Source organism: Rhodofomes roseus, assembly GCF_022264815.1.
Source record: "Rhodofomes roseus strain CIRM-BRFM 1785 chromosome Unknown C8Q71scaffold_6, whole genome shotgun sequence".
Classification (NCBI taxonomy): domain Eukaryota; kingdom Fungi; phylum Basidiomycota; class Agaricomycetes; order Polyporales; family Fomitopsidaceae; genus Rhodofomes; species Rhodofomes roseus.
This window is the reverse complement of record NW_025952962.1, coordinates 1,524,113-1,545,803: the sequence shown is the minus strand read 5'-3', so window position 1 is coordinate 1,545,803 and position 21,691 is coordinate 1,524,113. Positions and strand designations below refer to the sequence as shown.

Genomic DNA, 21,691 nt, shown 5'->3' with positions numbered 1-21,691 from the left:
ACCGTCCTCCCGTGTCAGCCTCGTCCGCCAGCCATTAAATATGCCCACCGCGTCGTCTGGACGCAACCCTTCCATTCTCTTGCCCACACCCACATTCCTTGTCTACCCACATTCCTTCCAGCATGCGCTCTCTGACCGTGATCACCACTGTGCTCTTCCTGGCACAGCAATCCTCGGCAGCGCCTCTGCGCGCGTCCCCCCTACCTGCCTCTTACGTGGCCGATAGCGGCGCCGTCACCTCAGGTAAATCGGCAGCTCAGCCCGTCTCCGACGCTGTTCGACCGGTGCGTATTCCCTTCTTCCGACCCATCAGCTGACGGTCTATATGCATCGCCCAAGCTCGAGGCCGCCCAGCCACCGTGCAACATCGGACGCACCGATGTGGCCAACCCCGATAATATGTTCAACGGACTTCATGACGGCAAGGTTCAACCCCCGCACGCGTTGCCCCGGTCCCAGTATGCCCAGCTGCTCCAACAATGTATCTCAAACCCAAACTCCAACCACGCCGCTGATGTGCGAGATCAGGCGAGCGTCATTGCGTTAAGAGGCGCCCCTAACCCAAAGAACACACCGATGAAACGGGCGGACACAGGCTATGCTCCGTACGCTAGCTATCCGGGATATGATGCCTCGGGCGTTATCACCGCCCCAGGCGGCTCGACGTTTTCGGACGGCGGCTCCACGGACGGCACTAATGCTGACAGTTCCAGTGGTTATGTCTCGATGGAGGGCTACGATGCCTATGCAGGGTCCGAGGGGTACAGTCCATACACAACAGCGGACAGCGTATCGCCTAGCGCCTCCAACCCTTCCACTGGCTCGGACATCCAAGGGACCACAGGCGCTCCTGCTGGTACCGGGGAGAACGAGGCAGACGGTGTGACGCCCGCTCCTGCTGGCAACGGAGAAAGGCCTTCCGGCAACAACTCTGGCAACACTATCCAGACTGCCAACAGCAAGTCTGCTGCGACAGGTGCATCGGGCGCGAATAATGGCGTCAATGCCGACGGCTCCTCTGCTTCAGATTCGAGCCCGAGTTCCGGCGTCTCTGTCACTGCAACCTCTGGAAATGGGGAAGGGACTTCCGACAATGGGTCGGACGGCACGCTTGAGGACGTGAACAACGAGTCTGCTGCGACAGCTAGCTCGGGCACGGACAACGGCGCCAACAGCGACGACTCCTCTGCCGCCAACAGCGACGACTCCTCTGCCGCCAACTCGAACGCGACCTCTGGCGTCTCTGCGACGATATCCTCCGATTCCAACCAGCCACTTGACAATGGCAACGGTTCCGCTGCAAACAACGGCGACTCCGGTCCTGACTCTGGCACGCATCACGGTGTCATTGCTACGAATGGGGACGGTACCTCGGGGGATGGTAATGACTCTGCCGCGGACTCTGCTGCCAACGGCGACAATTCCTTGGAGGCTTCGGCGAGCGAAGACGGTGACGACGACTCCGAGGCGGCTCTGAACGTCACAAACGGCGGTGATACCTCAGACAACGGTGACAACAGCGACGACAACGGCGACGACTCCTCTGGTCTGACAGCCACGGGAGACGTGGCTGTCCCCTCTGTGTCTTCTGACACTGGCGATACTTCTGCGACTTCTGGCGACTCGGACACTGTGAACGATGGGTCGAGCGGCGACGACGCGGCGACGCCCGCTTCGTCTGGTGGCACCTCGACCGACGGTGTGATTGCCACAGGTAGCGTGGATGGTCCTGTTGCGTCTTCTGACGACGACACTTCTGGGATAGCCAGCGATGTGCCCGACGACGTTGACGCGACGGCAACCGCCTCGTCTGACGACTCCTCCGCCGATGGAACGACGACCGACACAGGCTCCACGGGATCTAGCGCAACCTCTAGCACAGGCGATGCTTCAGTCAGCTACGAGGGATACTCAGCGAACGGCTTTGAACGGTTCTCAGGTTTGCACTCGGGTGCTTCTACCAAAAGTCCTGGCAGCACCACCGGGACTTCTAGCGGCGACTCGAATGTTTACGATGCGGTCGAGTCCATTGGCAGCGGGGCAGGAGACCAGAGCGACAACACAGCCAGCACGTCCACCCACTCAAACGCTATCTGCATCGGCTTGATCTGCCTCGACGTCGGCCTTGGGGACGACTTGTCGGAGAGTGAGGCAGTGGCGACCGTGCCTGCTCTGGGTATTACCTCATCGTCGGACAAGTGCGACTCGAACGGCGATGTGAACCTCTGTGTGAACCTGGGCTCGTGATGCATACCGCTTTTGTAGAATGGATGAGTCTGGAGTTCTCCCTGGATAATGCATTGCCCCTGAGGAGGCCTGGACACGGACATGAAATGATTCACCGTCTGTACGGCAGAGAGTGAAGCCATTGGATATTGCGCGAACTGCAATACTATGGTATTCGACTCCTCAAGGGACTCCAAATTGAACGTTCGTTGAACATTAATGTAAATGGACTCAATAGTACCTTGGTTCCAGCGGTGCTAGGACGCCCATATGCGGCGTCACGAAGCTACTGTACAAAAGCTACCGATCCCGGTCACGCTTCATGTACCTTGCCCAGATCATGCCACCGTGACGAACCACACGCAACGCGTGTCAGTCCGCCATTCTAGGACGTCTTATCCCAGGCCACCGTCAGCTCTTGCAGCAGTTCAACGATGAGTATCATGTATGGCCCGCCTGCTATCTCCAGTCGCGTGCTCAGGAGGCGCACGCGAGCTGCTCTGTAGTACGTCCGAACCAGGATCATTTCAGAGATCAACAAATACACATCAACCAGGAGCCTCCTCATCTCATAAATCAGACACTGGCAGAGACACCTGAACAGCCCACCATCCTCGTGTTGAGTTACCGCTGTCCGGGCTCCTTCAAGTTCAGGGTTTTAGCCCCTGTGGGACCAATAATTGATGTCCGGGGCGTTTAGAAAACACGCACCCTAGGTCGTTATCTCCTGCGGTGATTCGTCGTATGTTCAGTCGGTGGTGTCAGTCTGTGTCTTCCAATTCAGCAAATTGCACTGACAGATTTAACGCGTTGAGAGGGTCCAAGCGTCTCGTTCTCGGCTTTCAATACCCATCCGGCACGGTCTTTGCCCACGCGATCGACGGACAACCTAGTGTTCAGACGACCACTTGGATGTGCCTGGTAGCTGACGCCACGAGGGATGCGTAATACCGAGGGGCCTGTCGAAACTTGAAGACGATGCTTCCCATCACTGCATACAAGGCAAGTCATCATCTGGGCCCATTCGAAGCTGCTTCGTAGGAGAGGAGCCGACATCTTTCGGAGGTTGAGTCAGCACAATATAGCGTGCATCGGGTTGAAAAGAATTACGGGGAGGACACAATACATCGTCTCCTTTGGGTTTGGGGAGAATGACTACCCCCCACTGGCAGGAAGTTGCATCTGCATCACGTCGCGAAGAGAAGCGGAAAAGAGATCCTGGCCATACCGTGTTGGACCGTAACTCCATCTGCGCTAGATGCTTCTTGAAACTTCCGTTGCACCTGATGTAGAGGAGTAGAACATCGTGCGTCATGAAACAACTATGGATTAATCGGGCACCGAGCAGCTGGGACCCAGGAGCTCACTGCGGTCATTTGCATCAGTTGCTACGCAGAATGTGGGATCGCAAAGAAGTGATGCATGTCCTGAGTGCGACCAAATCGCGGGGGTTGGAGGCCAGGGCTTGGCGGACCCAAAACCGTGGTAGTAGCACGGACTCGGACAGGACGTTGCTACGCCAGAGACAGATGGGAGGGCAGCCGTTATCGGAGCCCAACGTCTTTCGCTCAATCCGTCAATGAGTCTGTCAGGCTAAATGACTACTCGCGCGACGTTTCCGCGGCTAGTAGTAGTGTAGGACGCGAGTCTGAGTCGGCCCTTCCGGAGTTATTGCGCGGCGTCCGTAATCCTGGGTATCAATGCTGTAGAGAATAAATCATATACAGCTGCCACTTTTCAGGGCGGGGGTCATTTTCAAACAGTCGCAAGCGCGGGAATGACTACATGCGTACATTGCGGCAGTACTACTACTGACTTGACATGACCGGCGAGGTATCATAGTACTAGCCGCCCTCGACTTCATTGAAGTACCACCGTCATATTGAACTGTTGCCGCTCTGCAGCCAAGCAATTTCATCAGAATTACAGATACAGAGACGTCTTTCATATTTAACTGACAATAGCGCACTCCAGGTTGGGTAGGCTATGGGGCTCGGAGGATGTCTGAGGCTGAGGCTGCAGGCCTAGGATTGGACAGTCGATGAAGTCGCCGGTCGGAGCGCTCGCTAGATCTGAGATCACGATGATCGCCCGTAGGAGGCGCTTGCATCACGTGAGATACACGCTGGACAGTGGACACGAACGCTGTGTTTGAATTTCGCATCTTGTTTGTTTCGGTCCTTCCAGCCACCGCAAAGCCCTCAGCGCACCGCGCGCGCAGCCTCCACACACAGCCGTCGCTACTCCTGGCGGCAGTGCTCTGATTTTTGCTGCCGAAGCACCACAGACATGCTCAGCCTCCGTCTGACACAACGCCGCTAATCTCATTCGCAAAGCTCGACACCAACAACCCCCAAAATGCCTGATGACCTACCCGATGAACTCCTTTTCTCCGCCGCCTTCCCGCTTCCTTTTCGTGTTCTTAGCCTCGCGGGCTTAGGGATCCTCGGCTGGGCCGCGAATGTACACGGCTTGCATGTGGCAGGCATCGATGCTCGCTCCGTACTGGATCTGGACTCCTACGACCCACGCTATGGCCGACGCGCTTTGGGGGCGGGCGACCGTCGCGGAACGGGTTGGAAGTACTTCCAGAGCCCAGTTTCTGTCTACCGTCCCGTGTACAGCCTTTTCGTGGCGTATGCAGCATGGGTCGCCACAAACTGGCTCCTGTATAGGTACGCGACGTACGTGGATCTGGATCGCGTGGACACGTTCAAGTTCATCCCCGCCATCGCTGCCCTCGTGGTCACGATGGTCCTCGTGTCCCCGTTCAACATCTTCGAGAAGGCAGAGCGCGATAGGTTCCTGCAGTAAGTGGTCTCCGACCCGGTGTGCGCGTGCACAACTGACGTCACGCGGCTTGTGCCTCAAAAGCGCGATACACAGATGTCTATTACCCTCTCCACGTCGCGTTCACTTCACCGAAGTCGTGTTCGCCGATGTTTTCACCTCGTTTGCGAAAGTTCTCGGAGACCTCTGGCTTTCGTTCTGGATGCTTATGCCCGGGGGTAGCTTGCTTGTTCTGCCGACACAGGGAGGTCTTGCAAGTTGGATAATGCCAACGTTAATGAGGTGCGTATTGATCCCGTTACACAGCGTTATCATTCAGCTGAGTATGTTGTTGATGGCCAGTGTGCCATACGCCGTTCGCTTCAGACAATGTCTCATAGACTATAGAGCCCCGGGCAATACTAGCTCAAGGCCGCTGTACAATGCATTGAAATATGCGACATCATTCCCCGTCATCTATTTGTCTGCCGCTCAGCGCATCGTTGTCTCAGAACTGCAAGCCGTCAAAGGCGATGCCGTCGTGCATGAAGCATGGCACGGAGAGCATGCCTTGTTCCGACTCTGGTAAGGATGTCACGGAATATTCGCGTCGTCGCTTTTGACTGAAGCGTCCGCCAGGCTCTTCGCAGCAGTTGTGAACTCCTTATATTCATTCTGGTGGGACGTTACACATGACTGGGGGTTCGACCTCCTCGTTCCCCGTTCCTTCGCTTCCGAGGGCGCCCCTCGTCGGCCGCATCGGACATCCTCACCTCCACGCCCACTCGTGCTCCCTGGCCTGTACTCTCCGGTCGCAATGCTCACTCCCGGACCCGCTCCTGCCCTCTCCGACTCCTCCAAGGAATCGCTGCTTCCGCACGAGCGCGAACACCCTGGCTTACGCAGGTCACCAGCCTCATGGCATCCGTTCGGTCTGCGACCGAAGCTGCTCTTCCCATTACCCGTATACCCATTCGCCATCGTAGCCGATCTCATACTGCGGTTGACGTGGAGTGCGAAGCTGTCCAGTCATCTGCACACGTATACCGACGGCGACTTGGTCATTTTCTGCTTCGAGCTCGCGGAGGTTGTAAGAAGATGGATGTGGGTATTCATACGCGTGGAATGGGAGATCGTGAAGGAAGGAAAGGATGGGCACGTGCGCAGTCCCCCTTTGGGCCCGACACTTGGCCTCGGTGACGAAGATTACGAGATGGTCGCTGCGAATCAGAACGGTCATGACGGACCTGATGGTTAGTATTATAACAATGCTCGGTGTAGACCGGAACTATATATATGTGTGTACGCGGGTAAGCTTCGTTCGGCTGTGCCTTGAGCGCAATGTAGTTTATTAACATTCAGAGCCTGCAGATGCGACTATAATGGTATTTAATACACCGCCATACGGGAACAAAGCCACGATTAGGTGACGTGGCATCCGAAATTGAATAACGGCCGTTCCTCCGCAAGGCACGCTCACATCGTCTTCATTTTCGGACTTGATGTGGTCCGTTCAGGATGACTGAATCACATTGTACATCGGAACGGCTCGTGACGCCCAGGCTACCCACCGCAGTGCGTCCACAATGTCATTACTATTGCCATGCACATATTGCGGCCGGCCGGAACGGCGGACCAGCGCACGGGCGTGCCCACCCATGCGAACTTGTGCTATAGCCACCTTCCTCGCATGCAGAGTTCTCCTGGTGAGTGGTCTCCACGACGGCCGCCTCGGAGAATATCGTGCACTTCGACATGATGCTCTGACACAGCAAGCGGGCGCCTTCAGCGGATTTCTCCCAAGGTATCTAATCTGTCCCTTGCCTGAACACTGTGGGCGTGGATGCGGAACACCGGGTGCCCAAAAGGGAGGGGCTCTCAGCAGCATGACCAGCTAACGCGGCGGTACTCGCTATCAGATGACCAAGGAACAAGCGTCTCACCAGAGACAAGGAGCAGGCTGCAGCGCGGGGTCGCGGTCCTGACCGACGCAGACCCGACGCATCCGATGGGTGCCCAGCGGGCTGTGGGCGGACTGTTGATGCCCACACGCGTTCGTGGAATGTCGGAGCGCGACGCCGGCTGAATGTCCCCGCTGGCCTTGCCGCCGTTCGATCACCAAGCAATCAGCGAGCCAGGAAGAAGTCGGCGCGCGCTGCCCACGTGCTCTTGCCATTCCGGGCGACAGTGGCTGAGGATGTCCTCCTGCTCGTCCTCCGAGCCCACAACTGCCCAAGCGCGCCCGCCGGGCGCACGCGAAGCCTCTTTGAGCCAGTCTGGCCCGTCAGCAGGCCTGTCACCGATGACTGGTCTTCTTGGCTATACGCTCTCCCGCTCTCACCCTCTCCAATATATATAGGGCACCTGACTGCACCGAGCCTCTCATCCAATCTACCTCCCGCCCTCTCACACACCACCTAGCCCCCCAAGCTCACCCAGTACTCTATCATGAAGGTCAGTGTCCTCCCTCCCCTCTTGTTTCCTGTCATCCGATCGTGACGCCTCTCGACAGGTTTTGGCTATCCTGTACCGTGGCGGTGAGGCTGCTCAGCAAGAGCCCCGTCTGTTGGGTACCATCGAGAACCAGGTATGTAACACCCTGCTTCGCAGAAAAATATGTAACTGACAGCATCCTCAGCTCGGTATTCGCTCATGGCTCGAGTCTCAAGGCCACGAGTTCATCGTACGTAGTGTCGCTGCATTTGCGCCATTTCTCCCGAACGAATATCTCCTATAGGTATCCGACGACAAAGAAGGCCCGAACAGCGACTTCCAGAAGCACATCGTCGACGTGAGCATGATATCTCCTTCATATGATGTCGATCACTAACGCGTCGATCCCCTAGGCGGAGGTGCTGATCACCACTCCCTTCCACCCTGGGTATCTCACCCGTGACCTCGTTGAGAAGGCAAGTCTTCTGCTTCCATGTGCAGCACTAGCAGCATCTCACCTTACGGTCATCGACAGGCCAAGAACCTCAAGCTTTGTGTCACCGCTGGTGTTGGCTCCGACCACGTTGATCTGAATGCGTGTGTCGAGAAGGGCATTCAAGTCCTCGAGGTCACTGGCTCCAACGTTGTATCTGTCGCAGAGCACGTTGTCATGAGCATCCTCCTGCTTGTTCGCAACTTTGTCCCCGCGCACGAGATGATCGAACGCGGTGACTGGATGGTCTCCGAGGTTGCTCGTAACGCGTACGACCTCGAGGGCAAGGTTGTCGGCACGATCGGCTGTGGCCGCATCGGTTACCGTGTCCTCCAGCGTCTCACACCCTTCAACTGCAAGGAGCTCCTCTACTTCGACTACGCTGACCTTCCTCCTGGTATGTTTAGCCTGATTAAGTCACTCCACGTTGTGCTGAGGTCTGCATAGATGCTGCTAAGGCTATCAGTGCCCGCCGTGTTGCGGATCTCAAGGAGATGGTTGCGCAGTGCGACATCGTGACGGTCAACGCCCCTCTGCACGAGGGTACGCGTGGCCTCGTCAACGCCGACCTCCTCAAGCACTTCAAGAAGGTGAGTCAGTCGTCTCCAGTACCCTGTCAATATCTAATCACCCATGTGATCAAGGGTGCGTGGCTCGTCAACACTGCCCGTGGTGCTATCTGCGACAAAGACGCTGTCGCCGCTGCGCTGAAGTCCGGTCAAATCAACGGCTATGCTGGCGATGTCTGGAACGTGCAGCCCGCGCCGAAGGACCACCCCTGGAGGACGATGAAGAACCCGATCGGCGGCGGCAACGGCATGGTGCCCCACTACTCCGGCACGACGCTCGACGCGCAGGCACGGTACGCCGCTGGCACGAAGCAGATTATCGAGAACTACTTCAGCGACCTGCCCCAAGAGCCCGCGAACATCATTGTCGGCAAGGGCAAGTACGAGTCGAAGGCGTACGGCCAGCGGTGAGCATTGTGAAACCACGTACGCCCCTATGCGCCGCCGCCTATGCCGGGTCTTGGTTGTCGTGTAAGATACCTCTGTATTTCGTAGCGTTGTAATGAATAACCACCTCCTACTGCTCGTGATGTCCTTGGATAAATGGGTCTACGTATCATAATCAGGCCCTGTGTCCAATGTTGGCGGCACGATATTCCACCGAAGAAGTTGGGGCGCAGAGCTTCGTGAGGTGAAAACTCATTCGAGAAGGGTTCTGTCTGTCGCATCCTGCTCCTTCCGCTCTCACATGGCCTAGTTGTTCGTGTCTTCTAGACTGATTCGCACTGAAAACCCCCGCTCCGTAGACGACTCAGAGAAAAGGCTTTGGACCGGCTCTGCGAAGCTGCAGGTAATGTACTATCGGGAATGACGTTCAGTCTCGACAAGATGAGAGACTTCTCGCTGATCGACTACAGCTCCCCAACTTCGAATTGTAGTACGGGACCGCATGGTTGCTGAGGAAAGGGTCCTGGAGGATAAAAATGGCATGCTCATATCAATGGGCTGTCGCAAGCGCGGTGGTGGGGGGACCGAACCATACATCGTCCGGTAAGCATGGCTGTCAACTGCTACCGGAGTTCTCGAGCAGTGGGATATAAAGGTTGCGTTAACATGCGGTCAGTCTCAGTCACACTTGGCGGAGTTGCGCTTGTCCATCGTCGCTCACCATGTCCGTTGCAGAACGAGCACAGAAGCTACGCTCTCTCGTCCAGATGCTCGCCGACTCGGCAGAGGTCGTCATCAAGGAGTGGGAGCTCGAGGAACAGACTTCAAACATAGGATCTACTCCTGAGGTCCCCCTACCCTCACCAGTCCTTTTCGAGGCCCGTCGCATCTTCGAAGGCGCGTGCGGTATGGGAGTGGACCTGATACAAGACCCGTACTTACGCCTGTCGGTGATATCTGGGTCTTTCTTCGACTCCAGAGCGCTCCGAATTGCTGCGGAGGTGCGCGTCGCAGATGTCCTGGACCAGGCAGACCCGAAGGAGGGTATGTCTATAGGCGACATCAGTAGCCAAGTTGGAATCGCGGCACAGCATCTGAGTAGGTACTAACCGTCCCGACGCGATAGATTTGAACATACTGATACTTTACAGCCCGCATTCTTCGGTGCCTGTGCGCTATACACATCTTCGAGGAGGTCAAGGAGAACTTTTATGCCAACAATGCGACGAGCCGTGTCCTAGTCCGCAACGAAGGACTGAGATGCTGGTTGATGATTTTGTCAGTGAGAGCATTTTTCTCGGTTTGCACGTCCTAACAATGGGAGACATTAGCAACAACGAGGTCTTTACAGCAGCGGACAAATTACCCGCGGTGCTGTTGGCCGGAAAGGAGAACAGCCCATGGCAAGAAGCCTATGGAGTCTCGACAGATTTCTGGCAGTGGCTAGATGAGCAGGTCCCGGGCCCGGATGGAACGCTTGTTCCGAGGCCCGAGCGCGCCATCTGGACGGAAGGCATGTGGGGGTTTGGTCTCGAGAAGGTCCAAGCTGCCGGCGTGCTCTTCGGTGAGTCGTGCATTTCATGTGGGAGAGACTCGCACTCACCACAACCAATCTAAGACTACCCGTGGGCATCCTTGGGATCCAGCACGATCGTCGATGTGGGTGCAGGAACGCGTACGTGAATCACCGCTACGATACACTCTTAATCATACTGAGAGATGTCCATCTCAAAGGGGGAGTTAGCCTAGGGTTGGCTGAGAAGTTCCCTGACCTCCGCTTCATCCTGCAAGATCGACCATTCATCATTCGAGAAGCGGAGGAAGTATGGGCCAGCGAATTACCGGAAGCCTTAAGCACGGGTAGGGTGCGCTTCATGACGCAGGACTTCTTCGAGGGACAACCCGTTCAAGGAGCAGACGTATACATCATGCGACACATTCTGTGAGCTTTGCGTGCTCACATCCGTTGTTGTACTGACCAACGCTTCCGTATCAGCCATGACTGGTCAGATGACGAGTGTGTCAAAATCCTCACTCACCTGCGCAAAGCGATGGGCCCCAACTCAATCATACTGAACATCGACAATGTCATGCAATCCACCGCAGGGTCGAGCTTCCTGAAGGCGGCACCGCCTCCGCTGCCTCCGAACTACGGATGCGCCCATTCGCAGTCCAACCACCACGATTTGTACATGTACAGCATGTTCAACGGAGCCGAGCGCACTGTGGAACAGTTCGATGCGCTGGCAGCCCGCGCGGGGCTCAAGGTGACCAAAGTCTGGGAGTGCCGGAGCCTGTCTTCCATCACGGAGATGAGACTTGCCGACTAATGGGACGTCGTTGGTGAGAACAACGTAGTAGAGTTGCTTTGCATATGTACGTCTAGGAGCAAAGAGTGTCAGCATAGGAACAACCCTTTGTATGCACCATAGCCGCGTCATCCCGCACTTGATCTCGTAGAATTGGATCCCGTGGACGGGACAGAGACCTACTAGTGATACACTGATTAAGGCTACGTTACATTGATGAGCAATAAGTTACCCGAGCACCCATGTCCGCAAACTAGATTGCGATCAGTCTTCTTTCTTGACACCATATACCACAAGCTGTTCCTTCAAGAACTTCTCGAGCTTGATCGAATTCTTGTAGTATACCGTCCCCTCCGGATTGTATGTTCGACAATTCTCTAGAACGAGTTGAGCATCCGCCAGGAAGGCGTCCAAATTCGAATACTGGTTGGTCTCGAGCTTGTGCTCCATCGTGCTGAAGTCTGTCAGTGAAGAATGATGAACGTGGATGTCCTGTGTTCAAACAAGGCGTACATACCCATCGGCTGTTTGATGACTTCGTAGTAATCCGGAACCTCGTCAGCGTTTACAGGCTGCAGGAACGGCCAGGCATTTGAATGTTCGGACAAGCTGCTCAGAAGCTTCTCCATGAGATTGTGTTCCGCGCCCTTGCCATTTGACCGTATAGGGCTGCCGGCCAATGAGTACGTATCGATCCCAGATAGAGATGGAAACATACCCCGTCATCATAGATGGCGTCCAGCCACTTTCCCCTACAGGGATACGATGAATGAGTCATCTTTGTCAATGTAATTGAATAGACATACGCAGTCCAGGGACATCCTTTGGATCAACTGTGACTCCCTCAGGCGCACCTTCTCGGAACTGGGGCAGGCCGTCATACACGATATGGCTCCTGCTCATCTCCCTGATCTTGCTCAGAATCGCTTCTCGCTGCTGCAACATGATTTCCCGAGTGTTCAGATAATCGACCTTGTCAAGCATCGTGCACTGCATGATCGTCCCGCCTTCGTAGTCCTTAATGTATCCCGCCCAAACAGAACGATCGAGCGTGATATCCTTCGAGAAGCCTTGCTTTCGGAAGTAGCCTACTGCGTAGTTGTCTGCGTATGTGAGGAAGTGCCACATGTCGGGATAGGTGTTCCTGATATGCGCCTTGAAGTGGTCCATCAGCATGGAACCATATCCCTAGGGATCACAGGTCAGCATGAACTCCGTGAAGCAATGTGAATAGCAAGTGCACCTTGACTTGGTCAACAGACGTTGTGGCAAAGAAGGTAATCTCTGCGAAGCCTCGATGAGGGAAAGGTCTGTAACATATCCCGCCGACCACCTTGTATCCTCGCTTGATGATTGCGAGACACTTGGAGTTCGTGTCGTAGACGAGTCGAGCGATGTATTCTCGTGGCATCTTTGGGAGTTGTTTCTGAAACAGCGTCTTCAACCCTGTAAGAATGACCAAGGAGCGAGGTTGTCGATCGTTCTCCACCGCCACGACCCTGATGATGCCCTTGCGCAACTCAACGTGGGCCATTTTTTCCGGTTTAAACGTTGGCTATGCACCAGCGCATCAGCATCCCAGTATCTACGCCGCAGAATTGACTCACCGTGCCAGAAGACGGGGCAGTTGCGTCCACCGTTACACCCGTAGCAAGACGCATAAGTTGACCCTCGTCCATTCTATCTTCGACCTTCACTTTCATCTCGCCATTGGCACCGTCAGCAGGGCGCATCATATCCGCTTTCTGAGCCTCTGAGGGCGGGGCGATGGACACCGGCGCAGTGCGTGCTTGTGTCTTCTTCGCCTTCTTGTTAGAGGGTTGCTTGCCGCTACGCTTGTGTCCGGTGGCACGTGAGGTTGAACTACCCTCGACTTTGTTAGCTGTGGCCGGCGCGGGCGCGGTTTTGCGCGCGGCGAGTGGTCGCTCTTCCTCGTCATCGTCACTGCTAGAGCTCAGGGACGACTCTGAGAACGACACCCGGCGCTTCTTCGTTGGTGGTTCAAGGACATCCGCTGCGTCACTAAGAAACGAGGACGCCGGTGAGGATGGCGCTTTCTGTGGAGATGATGGGACTAAACAACGTGTCAGCGGACACAGGCCTCGCAAACGATGAACTTACCGAGGTCGTTCAGGGCGTCGGATATTGAACTTGCGGGAGACGGAGTTCGCGCAGGGAGGGTCATCTGTTGTCTGAGACTGTCGATATCATCGTCCGCGTAGTCGAAGTCAAGCAGTTTGTTAACATCCTAGTAGAGGTTCTAGGCCTCAGCAAGTGATGTATTGAGGACCCAAGCGTCCATACCTGGCGAACAATGAGTTACGACATCCTGGGGGACCCGATATGTACATTGATTACTTACCTCAAGTAGCTCATCCAGTCGGACTGCGGCGCGACCTCTCCGTGCGAACTCCTCCGCACCGATTGAAGACGGGTCCGCGCCGTGCTCCACGACGCCATGACCGCACCCACAGGTATCGAGATACTTCTCGGCACGGTCATCGTGTGCTTGCGACTCCGAGGGTGACGAGCCTTGTTGTGCACCTGAATCAAGTACGGCCTCAACGCCTGGTGGTGGTCGGAGTCCTGGACACGAGGAGCACGCGGAGCAGTTCGAGTGCCGAGCGATCTTGACAGCCAGCAACTCGTCTGAAAGCTGGGTTATCTCACGCGGAGCAGGGTATAACACTTTCATGGTCGTAAGCGAGGCACAGCAGCTTGGACGAGGGGCCCTCGACGTCGTCGGCGACAGCGGCGGCGGCAGGAGCGCAACTCGAGACCTCGGACACTCCATGCAATCAAATTCGCCCTTGCACGCCTCCAAGGGTCTGCCTCACTAACACAAAGCCACAAACCGATACATACATATATTCCACTACAGCTCGCTAGATCAGCTTGCAGCCTAGTAATATTCGTGTTGGCTGGTGCTGCTGCATGTCTTCCGACGCACTTGTCGCCGGCGCGCCGTTCGCGGTCGTTGGGCCTTGTCGCGTCGGGAGACCTCAGACACCGCTCCTTCCCGCAGCGCAAGCACTGCTGTCTACAGCTATCCCCACCTTCGACGGGGGAATCACCCAATGGACCTCAGCAGCTCAGCTAGGTAACGCCATTCGAATCTCGTATGCTAGCACGTCGCCTCAACTCCTGGTGAGCCCGGACATGAGCGAGATGCAGCTGACATCACTGAGTTTTTTGAAGCGCCTCGAGCTTCCATGCAATTAGACCGTGCGACGCCCATCTTCTTGTCCTCGACGACTAGGTCCTGGTACCGTATTATTCATCTAGATGTTCTGACAGACAGACATAGATATCCTTCATCCTCACGTCACGTATACCCGCTAGAAAAGATGATATCACCCACTCAAAATCTGTGCTGGGTCGTCGCTCTGGTCTCCGCTCTGTTCTGTCTTCCTCTGGCCCTGGCGACAGACTGGATTGACTACCCATCTAGTGGACATGCTACTATGACTCACTACACTCTCCCCGAAAACTTCATAGCCGCTTGTGGCTGTACCGCAGACAGTACGCACTACCCGACTGCTGCGATGTCACAAATGGCGTATGGCAGCAGCACCGCGTACGGGTCTGGATGTGGCCGGTGCTTTAACCTGACACTAGTGAACGCTTTTACAAGCGTTCCGCAATTCTATCCTCCGGAGGATGAGCGGAGCAGCGTTGTGGTGAAGGTGACGGACCTATGTCCGCTGGGAGGGAATGGATGGTGCTCGGCGACGACAAGCAAACCGAATGCGTAAGTAATCATACTGTGACACTGAGAGCACATCTAATGAGAAAACACAGAGGTGGCGCGTACATCAACTTTGATTTAGCATGGCCATCTAGCTCAATACCCGATAATTTCTTTCCATCCAATGTGACTCTATATGGTGAGTCTCTGCGTCGCATGAATGTAGACGTCGCTGATGTGCTGGCTATGATAGGCTTTGCTGTGAGTATGATACGCCTCCTATAAGCGTGAGCAGCTTCATAATATTTCGGATCACAGGACTTTGGCGTGTGGAACGTAAGCTACCAGGAGGTAAACTGCACACAAGATTGGGAAGGGGGCAAGAGTGCCGCTGCGCTAGGCAGTGTCCCAGAAGGTGGGAGCGTATGCTGTCCAGCGAATCCATCAGTACGTCTACCAGCCTCTACATCATGTACAAAATTGCTGATGAGTCTATCGTCGCAGGGCAATGACACTTGCCCTTCTTACTCTGATGCTAACGGCATCCCGTGAGTCCCCTCGTCTGTCTTGTCATGCCGACGCTCACGCTGATGTACTGGCCCCAGCCCTTATACCACAACTTCGTTGGCAGCGTTGACCGCTCCATCGACAACTGCTGTACACGTCTCTCTGGCATGCACGGCCATCTTGGTCCTCATATCTCATCTGCTATAGCTGGGTTTGGACGATATATTGAGGGTTTCTTGGTGATATCGGAGGTAGACAATCTATTGTTGTATTTGCTATAATAAGCTCGCGGCCGAGCCGTCCGAGCACCGATTTCATCGGTCGTTCTTCCCAGTTGTTCCCCATTTTGATATCAAGCGTGCGGTAGTTTATCTTAGGTTCAGGAGGCTGCCGCGCCGTAGATGAGGCTCAGGAATAGAAGGGGTTGCTAGTTTCGGAGAGCTTGTGTCGAATAGGCTTAAGGCCGGCGAGAACTCAATTGACAGAGGTTTTGCATGGGTTCATGTGCTCTCCTCCGACTTCTGTCTATCGGCAAGCGGAACTTTGCATGTCCTGTCGCGCGACTGTCGTGTGATGCATAGGAGAACCTCGAGTCTCCTCGATTATTGACCGAGATGAAGAAAACGAGGCCTACAGAGAAGTGACTCTGCCCGCCGACGAATGTGCGGTCGGGACTCGATCGGGCAGTGACACTACTGAAGACGCGATGGTATCCGGCGCCCGGCGCCCTGGTTGGATTTGTGGCACACGCAATCCGACCGCCAGTGCAGCAGAACTTATTTCCGTGCACCTCCGAGTCAGACATCACCAGGCCTGTACGCTCACAGCACTGCAGACTGCTCATCCTTGACGATGGCTACAACGGGAGACGCGAAACCAACCTACATCTACAAGCTTATCCCTTCCTCCGCGCCTCCGCCTGATCATCCCTTGCCGGCCGTCCTCCCAGTAAGCGAGCTCGACCAATCGTCCGGCTTCATCCACCTCTCCACCTCGAGGCAAGTCCCGAACACCCTCAAGTTCTTCTTCGCCGACGAGCTGCGCGTGCACGTTCTCCGCCTCGCGTACGACCCGCTAGAGGAGAAGAAGCTTATCCGGTGGGAGGATCCGAAGGCGGAGGTCTGCGGCCCGCGCGGCGGGGAAGGGATGTTCCCCCACCTGTACAACGGGCTGAAGCTGGGCAAGGACGAGGTGGACAGCGTCGCGACGTGGGAGAGGCGTGATGGGGAGGGATGGGAGGACGTGACTGGGCGGGAGCAGAGTTGGTTGATCTACTAGGGCGCGCGCTGACCGATAACGCGACCCTGCACGTTGGCGTAGTCGATTGACGTGCTGCTTGTACTCCGCGAACGTTGTAGGTCCATGCAGCTCGATCGTCTCAGGGGACGAAGCGTGTTCGATCGTGATCGCCGCATCACAGTCTACAGACGGTAGCCGGCTTGCTCTCGTGAGGTGTGGATCCATGTGAGAGCCGAAAGCCAGTACCGTACATTAGGCTTGTACTGCACTGCACCGCATTAGCATTGAACCCTTGGTTTCAACATGGCTTGCTCGGTGCAAATGATTGCGAGCATACGGGGAACGAATAGGTATGACATGACAACGCCGGAGAATGTATTGATGATGCAATGTCTACAGGAGGGAACGAGCGACGACTGGGTTGGAACACCAGGATAATTACTTCTCCAAGTCACGGTTTGCGGCCACCTTGCGGTAGTGAGCACGCTCACGCCGCCACTCTGCGAACCGCTCGAAGATGCGCCGGCCACCAAGGTACCAGAAGAGGGCACCCGCACCAAGGAGCGCGAAGAGAATGAACATGTATGTGAAGAAACCGGGCGCAGGTCTCGCCGCGATGTGGTCCATGTCAGTAGGCATGTCTTGGTCTACTGGCTCGGCGGTGGGCACGGCTTCTTTGTCCTCAGCGATCTCGGGCACAGCGGGGACTCCTGTTGCGTCTGTGCCAGCAGCGGTAGTCGTCTCTGGCGATGGATCGATGACCTGTAAGCAACAAGATGCGATTCGTTCATATCCGACTGTACTGCACAAATAGACGGCTGGCCGTTAAAGCTCGCCGCGAAGAGGCACCTGGTTGCCGTTCTCATCTACCGGCAGTTCGATCGGCAGCTGAAGCAAAACTCGCATTAATAACTTTGATCGGTATGCAGATGAAGGCAGACACTACCTCTCCACAGTCAGCGATCACAACGTCCTCCACGGGACGGTCGTTTCTGCCTTTTGCAACGTCCTCTGTGAGAGTTTGAGTGTTACAAGACGGATCTGGTTAGAGCAACATGGAGCATACCAATGATAGTCACGATGTCCATGCCTTCCACGATTTCGCCAAAGACGACCTGCGCAGATCGTGAGTATCGCGGAGCGCCCAAGACACCGACACTTACATGCTTGCCGTTCAACCAGCTGGTCACAGCAGTCGTAATGAACTATTGTCCATATCTGTGAGTTACCTGAGCAAACGAGACAGCGAAGTGCTCACAAATTGAGAGCCTGTCAAAGCGGAGAATTAACGAGGCACCAGAAAGTCGGCAAGAACTCAATCACCATTAGTGTCCCTGCCCGCATTAGCCATGGACAGAAGACCGGGACGGCTGTGGCGCAACTTGCTAGAAGACATTGTCTGGTGAGCACTCACGAACACGCCAATGGTCGAGGAACACGTACAAGTTCTCGTCGGGGAATCTGTCACCGTAGATAGACTGATAGAGAACAAGGTCAGACGACAGGGAGTAGGAGCAGAGTCAGCCGACGAACCTTGCCGCCGGTGCCGTCGCCCTTGGCTGGAACGCGGTTCACGCTCATTCAGCGGACACACTTCGTGTACATCACGGATATAGTAGACGTACTGAAGTCACCACCCTGAATCATGAAGTTCTTGATGACGCGGTGGAACTTGGACGCCTTGTAGCCAAAGCCCTCCGGGAGCACTGTGCCATCCTTCTTCACGCCAGTCGCGAGCGCGCGGAAGTTCTCGACTGTCTTAGGGACGGTCTGGTGAACAGGTTATCAGATGTCCGTCTAAGTCAGACGGTGAAGGATGCTCACACCACCATAGAGACCGATGACAACTAGGCGAAATTGGGGATGAGATACAGGCGGAGTCATTGCAGGTTGACCTGACACGTACTTCTGCCCAAGTCCTTGTCACCATGCTTGATGTCGAAGTAGACCTTGTTCGTGATCTTCGGCCCGTTCCCAGCAGCATCAACAGATTGGGCACAGAAGAAGGCCGCTACTGTGACTAAGAGGATAGCAAGTAGTGACCGGCGGAGAAACATGGCAGCTGGGGATAGAGAAGTAGGTGAGAGTTGCTGAGCGCGTAGCCACAGCACCGACGTGGCGGCTCGTGGCGGAAAGCGGGCAGTTGCCGGGCGTGATCACGATCGAGATCGGGCTGAATTTCTCTGCCAGTCTGCTCCAGCTTACCTCCGTTCGCGAACATCGTCCTCGCAGCCATGGACGACGGGCTCGTGCTGAATCTCGCTGTCGACGAACAGACACCTGCTGGAAAGCCCGCACCGAGAGGGAAGAAGGGAGGAAGATGGACTGACCGGTAAGTAACACTACCTCTCTGAAGCACGCTTCACCTGACGCTCGCAGGGCGACAGCAAAACGGGCCGCAAAAAGAAAAGTCAGACCGGAAGGAGAGTCGATAGCTCAGAACGTCAATTCTGAGACAAGAGAGCGACCTGCAAAGCGGCCCCGTACTTCTGCTCACGTCAATGGAGCACCAATGACTGTGTCTGCGAAGCAGCCACGGCTCGCACATTCGGACGAATATCAAGACGAAGACGAGCGCACCACAGCCAGAGCTGCTCCTCGAACACAATCACAGATTATATCCTCCCTCTTCACGTCGAACCCGAAGGTGGCGCCATCAGAGACACAAAATCATACGAGGCCCGTTGGTCGCCCGAGCAATGCCCCCCTCGCAGATTCCTCGACATTCGCCGGGCTTGGACTTGATCCACTTATTGTCACCCATCTTCAGTCCAAGATGGACATTGCGAAGCCCACTTCTATTCAGAGAGCAGCCCTTCCCGCAATCTTGAGCGAGACTATGGACGATGGTACACCGAGAGACGTCTTCATCCAATCCCAGACCGGCTCCGGCAAGACACTCTCCTTCCTCCTTCCCATTATCCAGGACCTACTTCCCCTCAGCTCCCTTTCTTACATTGACCGCTCCATTGGAACCCTCGCCATCATCATTGCCCCAACGCGTGAACTTGCGAAGCAGATCTCGGACGTCCTGGAGGTTCTTCTCAAGCTCCGCCTTAGGCCCTCAGACGACTCGCCTGACGCACCTGACGGCTTCGACTCAGCACCACGCCTCACGCGCTGGCTCGTGTCCGGCCTATTGTCCGGTGGCTCGACGCGCACTCACGAGAAGGCGCGTCTACGTAAAGGGGTGCCCATTCTTGTCTCCACGCCGGGTCGCCTCCTCGATCATCTACAGAACACCTCTTCTTTCAACGTCGGCAAGTGCCGCTGGCTCATCCTCGACGAGGCAGATCGGTTGATGGAACTTGGATTCGAGGAGACCATCCAAGGCATCCTGAGAGGCTTAGAGGGGCGTCGGAGACTTGCCGTTCAAGCTGTTCAAGAGGGGAAGAGCTCAGAAGTGGGAGGCTGGGACTGGGAGCGGCAAACGCGGACGATTTTGTGTTCTGCGACAATTCGCGAGGACGTGCAGAAGCTGGCTGGCACGACCCTGAAGAACCCCATCATCATCAAGGCCACCGAAGCCGATACAAATGTGTTCGGCTCTCGCGATGCCCGGCAAGATACCGACCTCCTTTCCGTCGCTGGGAAACCCCAGCAATTCACTCCGCCGTCACAGCTGTCTCAGAAGTACGTCGTGGTTCCTCTCAAACTGCGCCTGGTCACGCTCGTCGCGTTGCTGCGATCTCTGCTTTCGTCTCAGAGCAAGCGTGGGACGAAGATCATAGTGTTTCTGAGTTCCACGGACTCCGTTGACTTCCACTGGCATCTCCTCGGCGGCACATCCATGGGCAGTGACGGCCAGGCAGACGGTTCTGCGACTTCCGACGAAGGGGAATCCGACGGCGATGCCGACGACGCAAACCGGCCACGGAAAACTGGGGCTAACTCCGCTACGGAGGGTTTGGAAACTAGATCACCCCTCCTCCCGGATACTTCTGTCTTCCGCCTGCACGGTTCTCTTCCACTACAAACCCGACTGGCCTCGTTGCGTGGATTTTCCTCTGCTTCCTCTTCGAAGCAGACGAAAGCGAATTCACCGACGTCCTCGATTTTGCTGTGTACGTCAGTCGCCTCCCGCGGTCTTGATCTCCCTCTTGTCCGCGCCGTAGTCCAGTACGATCTGCCCACAGAGGGCGGTGCGACCGAGTACGTGCATCGAGTTGGACGGACAGCCCGTGTTGGCAAGGGCGGCGAAGCTTGGAGCATCGTCTCACCTAATGAGGTCGAATGGGTCAAGTGGGTCCAGGACAAAATGCGGGGTGACACAGAACACACTGCAGGGGAAGAGAAGAAGTCCGTCTCGTTGCAGGGCGTTCAGGCGGAAGCCATTCTGCGAGACGGTTTCGGTGGTAAGGGTATTGAATACGAAGAGAGAGCCACGGATGTTCAGCTCTCTTTTGAACGATGGGTACTCAAGGACAAACACGTAGGTCATCCATGCTCCCTGACCCTTATGGTGTGCTCATGATCTACTCGAATGCGTTTAGAACGCCGAACTCGCGCGGAAAGCCTTCCGCTCGCATGTACGTGCGTATGCCACACATCCTTCGAGCGAGAAGCACATTTTCCACATCCGTCATCTACACCTGGGGCACTTGGCTAAGGCTTTCGCGCTGCGCGACGCTCCGACTGCCGTTGCAGCTGGGTTCAAAGCTAATCCCAAACCGAAGGCAGGGAAACAACGACGCAAACCCTCTGTCGCCTCGAAACAGAGAATGCCAGACGGGGATGACGGTGTCGACGTCGCGGAAACAGAGCGACGCATGGAAAAGGTGGTTCGCGAACAGGGTCGTCTCACAAAGAAGGGCGGAAAGATGGTCAGCTCTGGTGCGGCCGAGTTCCAGATCGCTGGTGGCTACGACCTCGAAAAGCTGGCACAGGGGATGCGGACATGAATCATATGTCCATTCGTTCGTTTCATGTACTGTACGCTTGATTCCTTGACTACATACTACAGCTCTCGATTACTCTCAGGATTACTGGAATGTGCATGCTTTCGTCAACTTTCAATCACAGCGCACCCATCCGCCACAGGCTGCTTAGTCATATGTTCGAAACCTAATAT

General features: G+C 55.7%; 9 protein-coding genes across 9 annotated transcripts; 7 read left to right on the top strand and 2 right to left on the bottom strand.

The window, feature by feature from the left end:
* Positions 1–122: 122 nt before the first annotated feature.
* C8Q71DRAFT_722397 (uncharacterized protein) lies at positions 123–2,247 on the top strand (the record flags this gene model as incomplete). Its single annotated transcript, XM_047921522.1, has 2 exons — positions 123–284; positions 340–2,247. 2 exons carry the CDS (start codon positions 123–125, stop codon positions 2,245–2,247), a joined length of 2,070 nt encoding a protein of 689 aa, XP_047781248.1.
* A 2,113-nt stretch (positions 2,248–4,360) lies between these two features.
* Positions 4,361–6,388, top strand: C8Q71DRAFT_749716 (EXS-domain-containing protein). Its single transcript, XM_047923222.1, has 4 exons — positions 4,361–5,036; positions 5,101–5,298; positions 5,359–5,580; positions 5,635–6,388. The coding sequence occupies exons 1-4, from the start codon at positions 4,585–4,587 to the stop codon at positions 6,251–6,253; spliced, it is 1,491 nt and encodes a 496-aa protein (XP_047781247.1). The 5' UTR covers positions 4,361–4,584; the 3' UTR covers positions 6,254–6,388.
* An 804-nt stretch (positions 6,389–7,192) lies between these two features.
* C8Q71DRAFT_895351 (NAD-dependent formate dehydrogenase) lies at positions 7,193–9,369 on the top strand (the record flags this gene model as incomplete). The annotated part of the gene is made up of 8 exons (XM_047928731.1): positions 7,193–7,278; positions 7,450–7,582; positions 7,634–7,678; positions 7,733–7,786; positions 7,842–7,904; positions 7,964–8,318; positions 8,369–8,511; positions 8,566–9,369. The coding sequence occupies 8 exons, from the start codon at positions 7,193–7,195 to the stop codon at positions 8,899–8,901; spliced, it is 1,215 nt and encodes a 404-aa protein (XP_047781246.1). The 3' UTR covers positions 8,902–9,369.
* A 230-nt stretch (positions 9,370–9,599) lies between these two features.
* C8Q71DRAFT_856103 (S-adenosyl-L-methionine-dependent methyltransferase) lies at positions 9,600–11,207 on the top strand (the record flags this gene model as incomplete). Its single annotated transcript, XM_047927256.1, has 6 exons — positions 9,600–9,975; positions 10,029–10,155; positions 10,209–10,441; positions 10,496–10,552; positions 10,612–10,819; positions 10,874–11,207. 6 exons carry the CDS (start codon positions 9,600–9,602, stop codon positions 11,205–11,207), a joined length of 1,335 nt encoding a protein of 444 aa, XP_047781245.1.
* Positions 11,208–11,450: 243 nt separating this feature from the next.
* On the bottom strand, positions 11,451–13,881 carry C8Q71DRAFT_703888 (uncharacterized protein; the record flags this gene model as incomplete). The annotated part of the gene is made up of 8 exons (XM_047920347.1): positions 11,451–11,647; positions 11,704–11,855; positions 11,905–11,938; positions 11,993–12,374; positions 12,430–12,741; positions 12,794–13,260; positions 13,308–13,434; positions 13,549–13,881. 8 exons carry the CDS (start codon positions 13,879–13,881, stop codon positions 11,451–11,453), a joined length of 2,004 nt encoding a protein of 667 aa, XP_047781244.1.
* A 232-nt stretch (positions 13,882–14,113) lies between these two features.
* C8Q71DRAFT_749703 (RlpA-like double-psi beta-barrel-protein domain-containing protein-containing protein) lies at positions 14,114–15,896 on the top strand. The gene is made up of 8 exons (XM_047923221.1): positions 14,114–14,333; positions 14,385–14,445; positions 14,494–14,937; positions 14,988–15,073; positions 15,128–15,135; positions 15,193–15,321; positions 15,379–15,422; positions 15,480–15,896. Exons 2-8 carry the CDS (start codon positions 14,399–14,401, stop codon positions 15,586–15,588), a joined length of 867 nt encoding a protein of 288 aa, XP_047781243.1. The 5' UTR covers positions 14,114–14,333; positions 14,385–14,398; the 3' UTR covers positions 15,589–15,896.
* Positions 15,897–16,106: 210 nt separating this feature from the next.
* On the top strand, positions 16,107–16,968 carry C8Q71DRAFT_749699 (uncharacterized protein). Its single transcript, XM_047923220.1, has one exon. The coding sequence runs from the start codon at positions 16,234–16,236 to the stop codon at positions 16,657–16,659; it is 426 nt and encodes a 141-aa protein (XP_047781242.1). The 5' UTR covers positions 16,107–16,233; the 3' UTR covers positions 16,660–16,968.
* A 477-nt stretch (positions 16,969–17,445) lies between these two features.
* On the bottom strand, positions 17,446–18,677 carry C8Q71DRAFT_704053 (cyclophilin-like domain-containing protein; the record flags this gene model as incomplete). Its single annotated transcript, XM_047920358.1, has 11 exons — positions 17,446–17,508; positions 17,567–17,631; positions 17,687–17,735; positions 17,784–17,825; positions 17,879–17,889; positions 17,944–18,005; positions 18,064–18,098; positions 18,154–18,179; positions 18,246–18,390; positions 18,445–18,467; positions 18,527–18,677. The coding sequence occupies 11 exons, from the start codon at positions 18,675–18,677 to the stop codon at positions 17,446–17,448; spliced, it is 672 nt and encodes a 223-aa protein (XP_047781241.1).
* A 177-nt stretch (positions 18,678–18,854) lies between these two features.
* On the top strand, positions 18,855–21,521 carry C8Q71DRAFT_856098 (DEAD-domain-containing protein; the record flags this gene model as incomplete). Its single annotated transcript, XM_047927255.1, has 3 exons — positions 18,855–18,952; positions 19,000–21,052; positions 21,114–21,521. 3 exons carry the CDS (start codon positions 18,855–18,857, stop codon positions 21,519–21,521), a joined length of 2,559 nt encoding a protein of 852 aa, XP_047781240.1.
* Between the last annotated feature and the right edge of the window lie 170 nt (positions 21,522–21,691).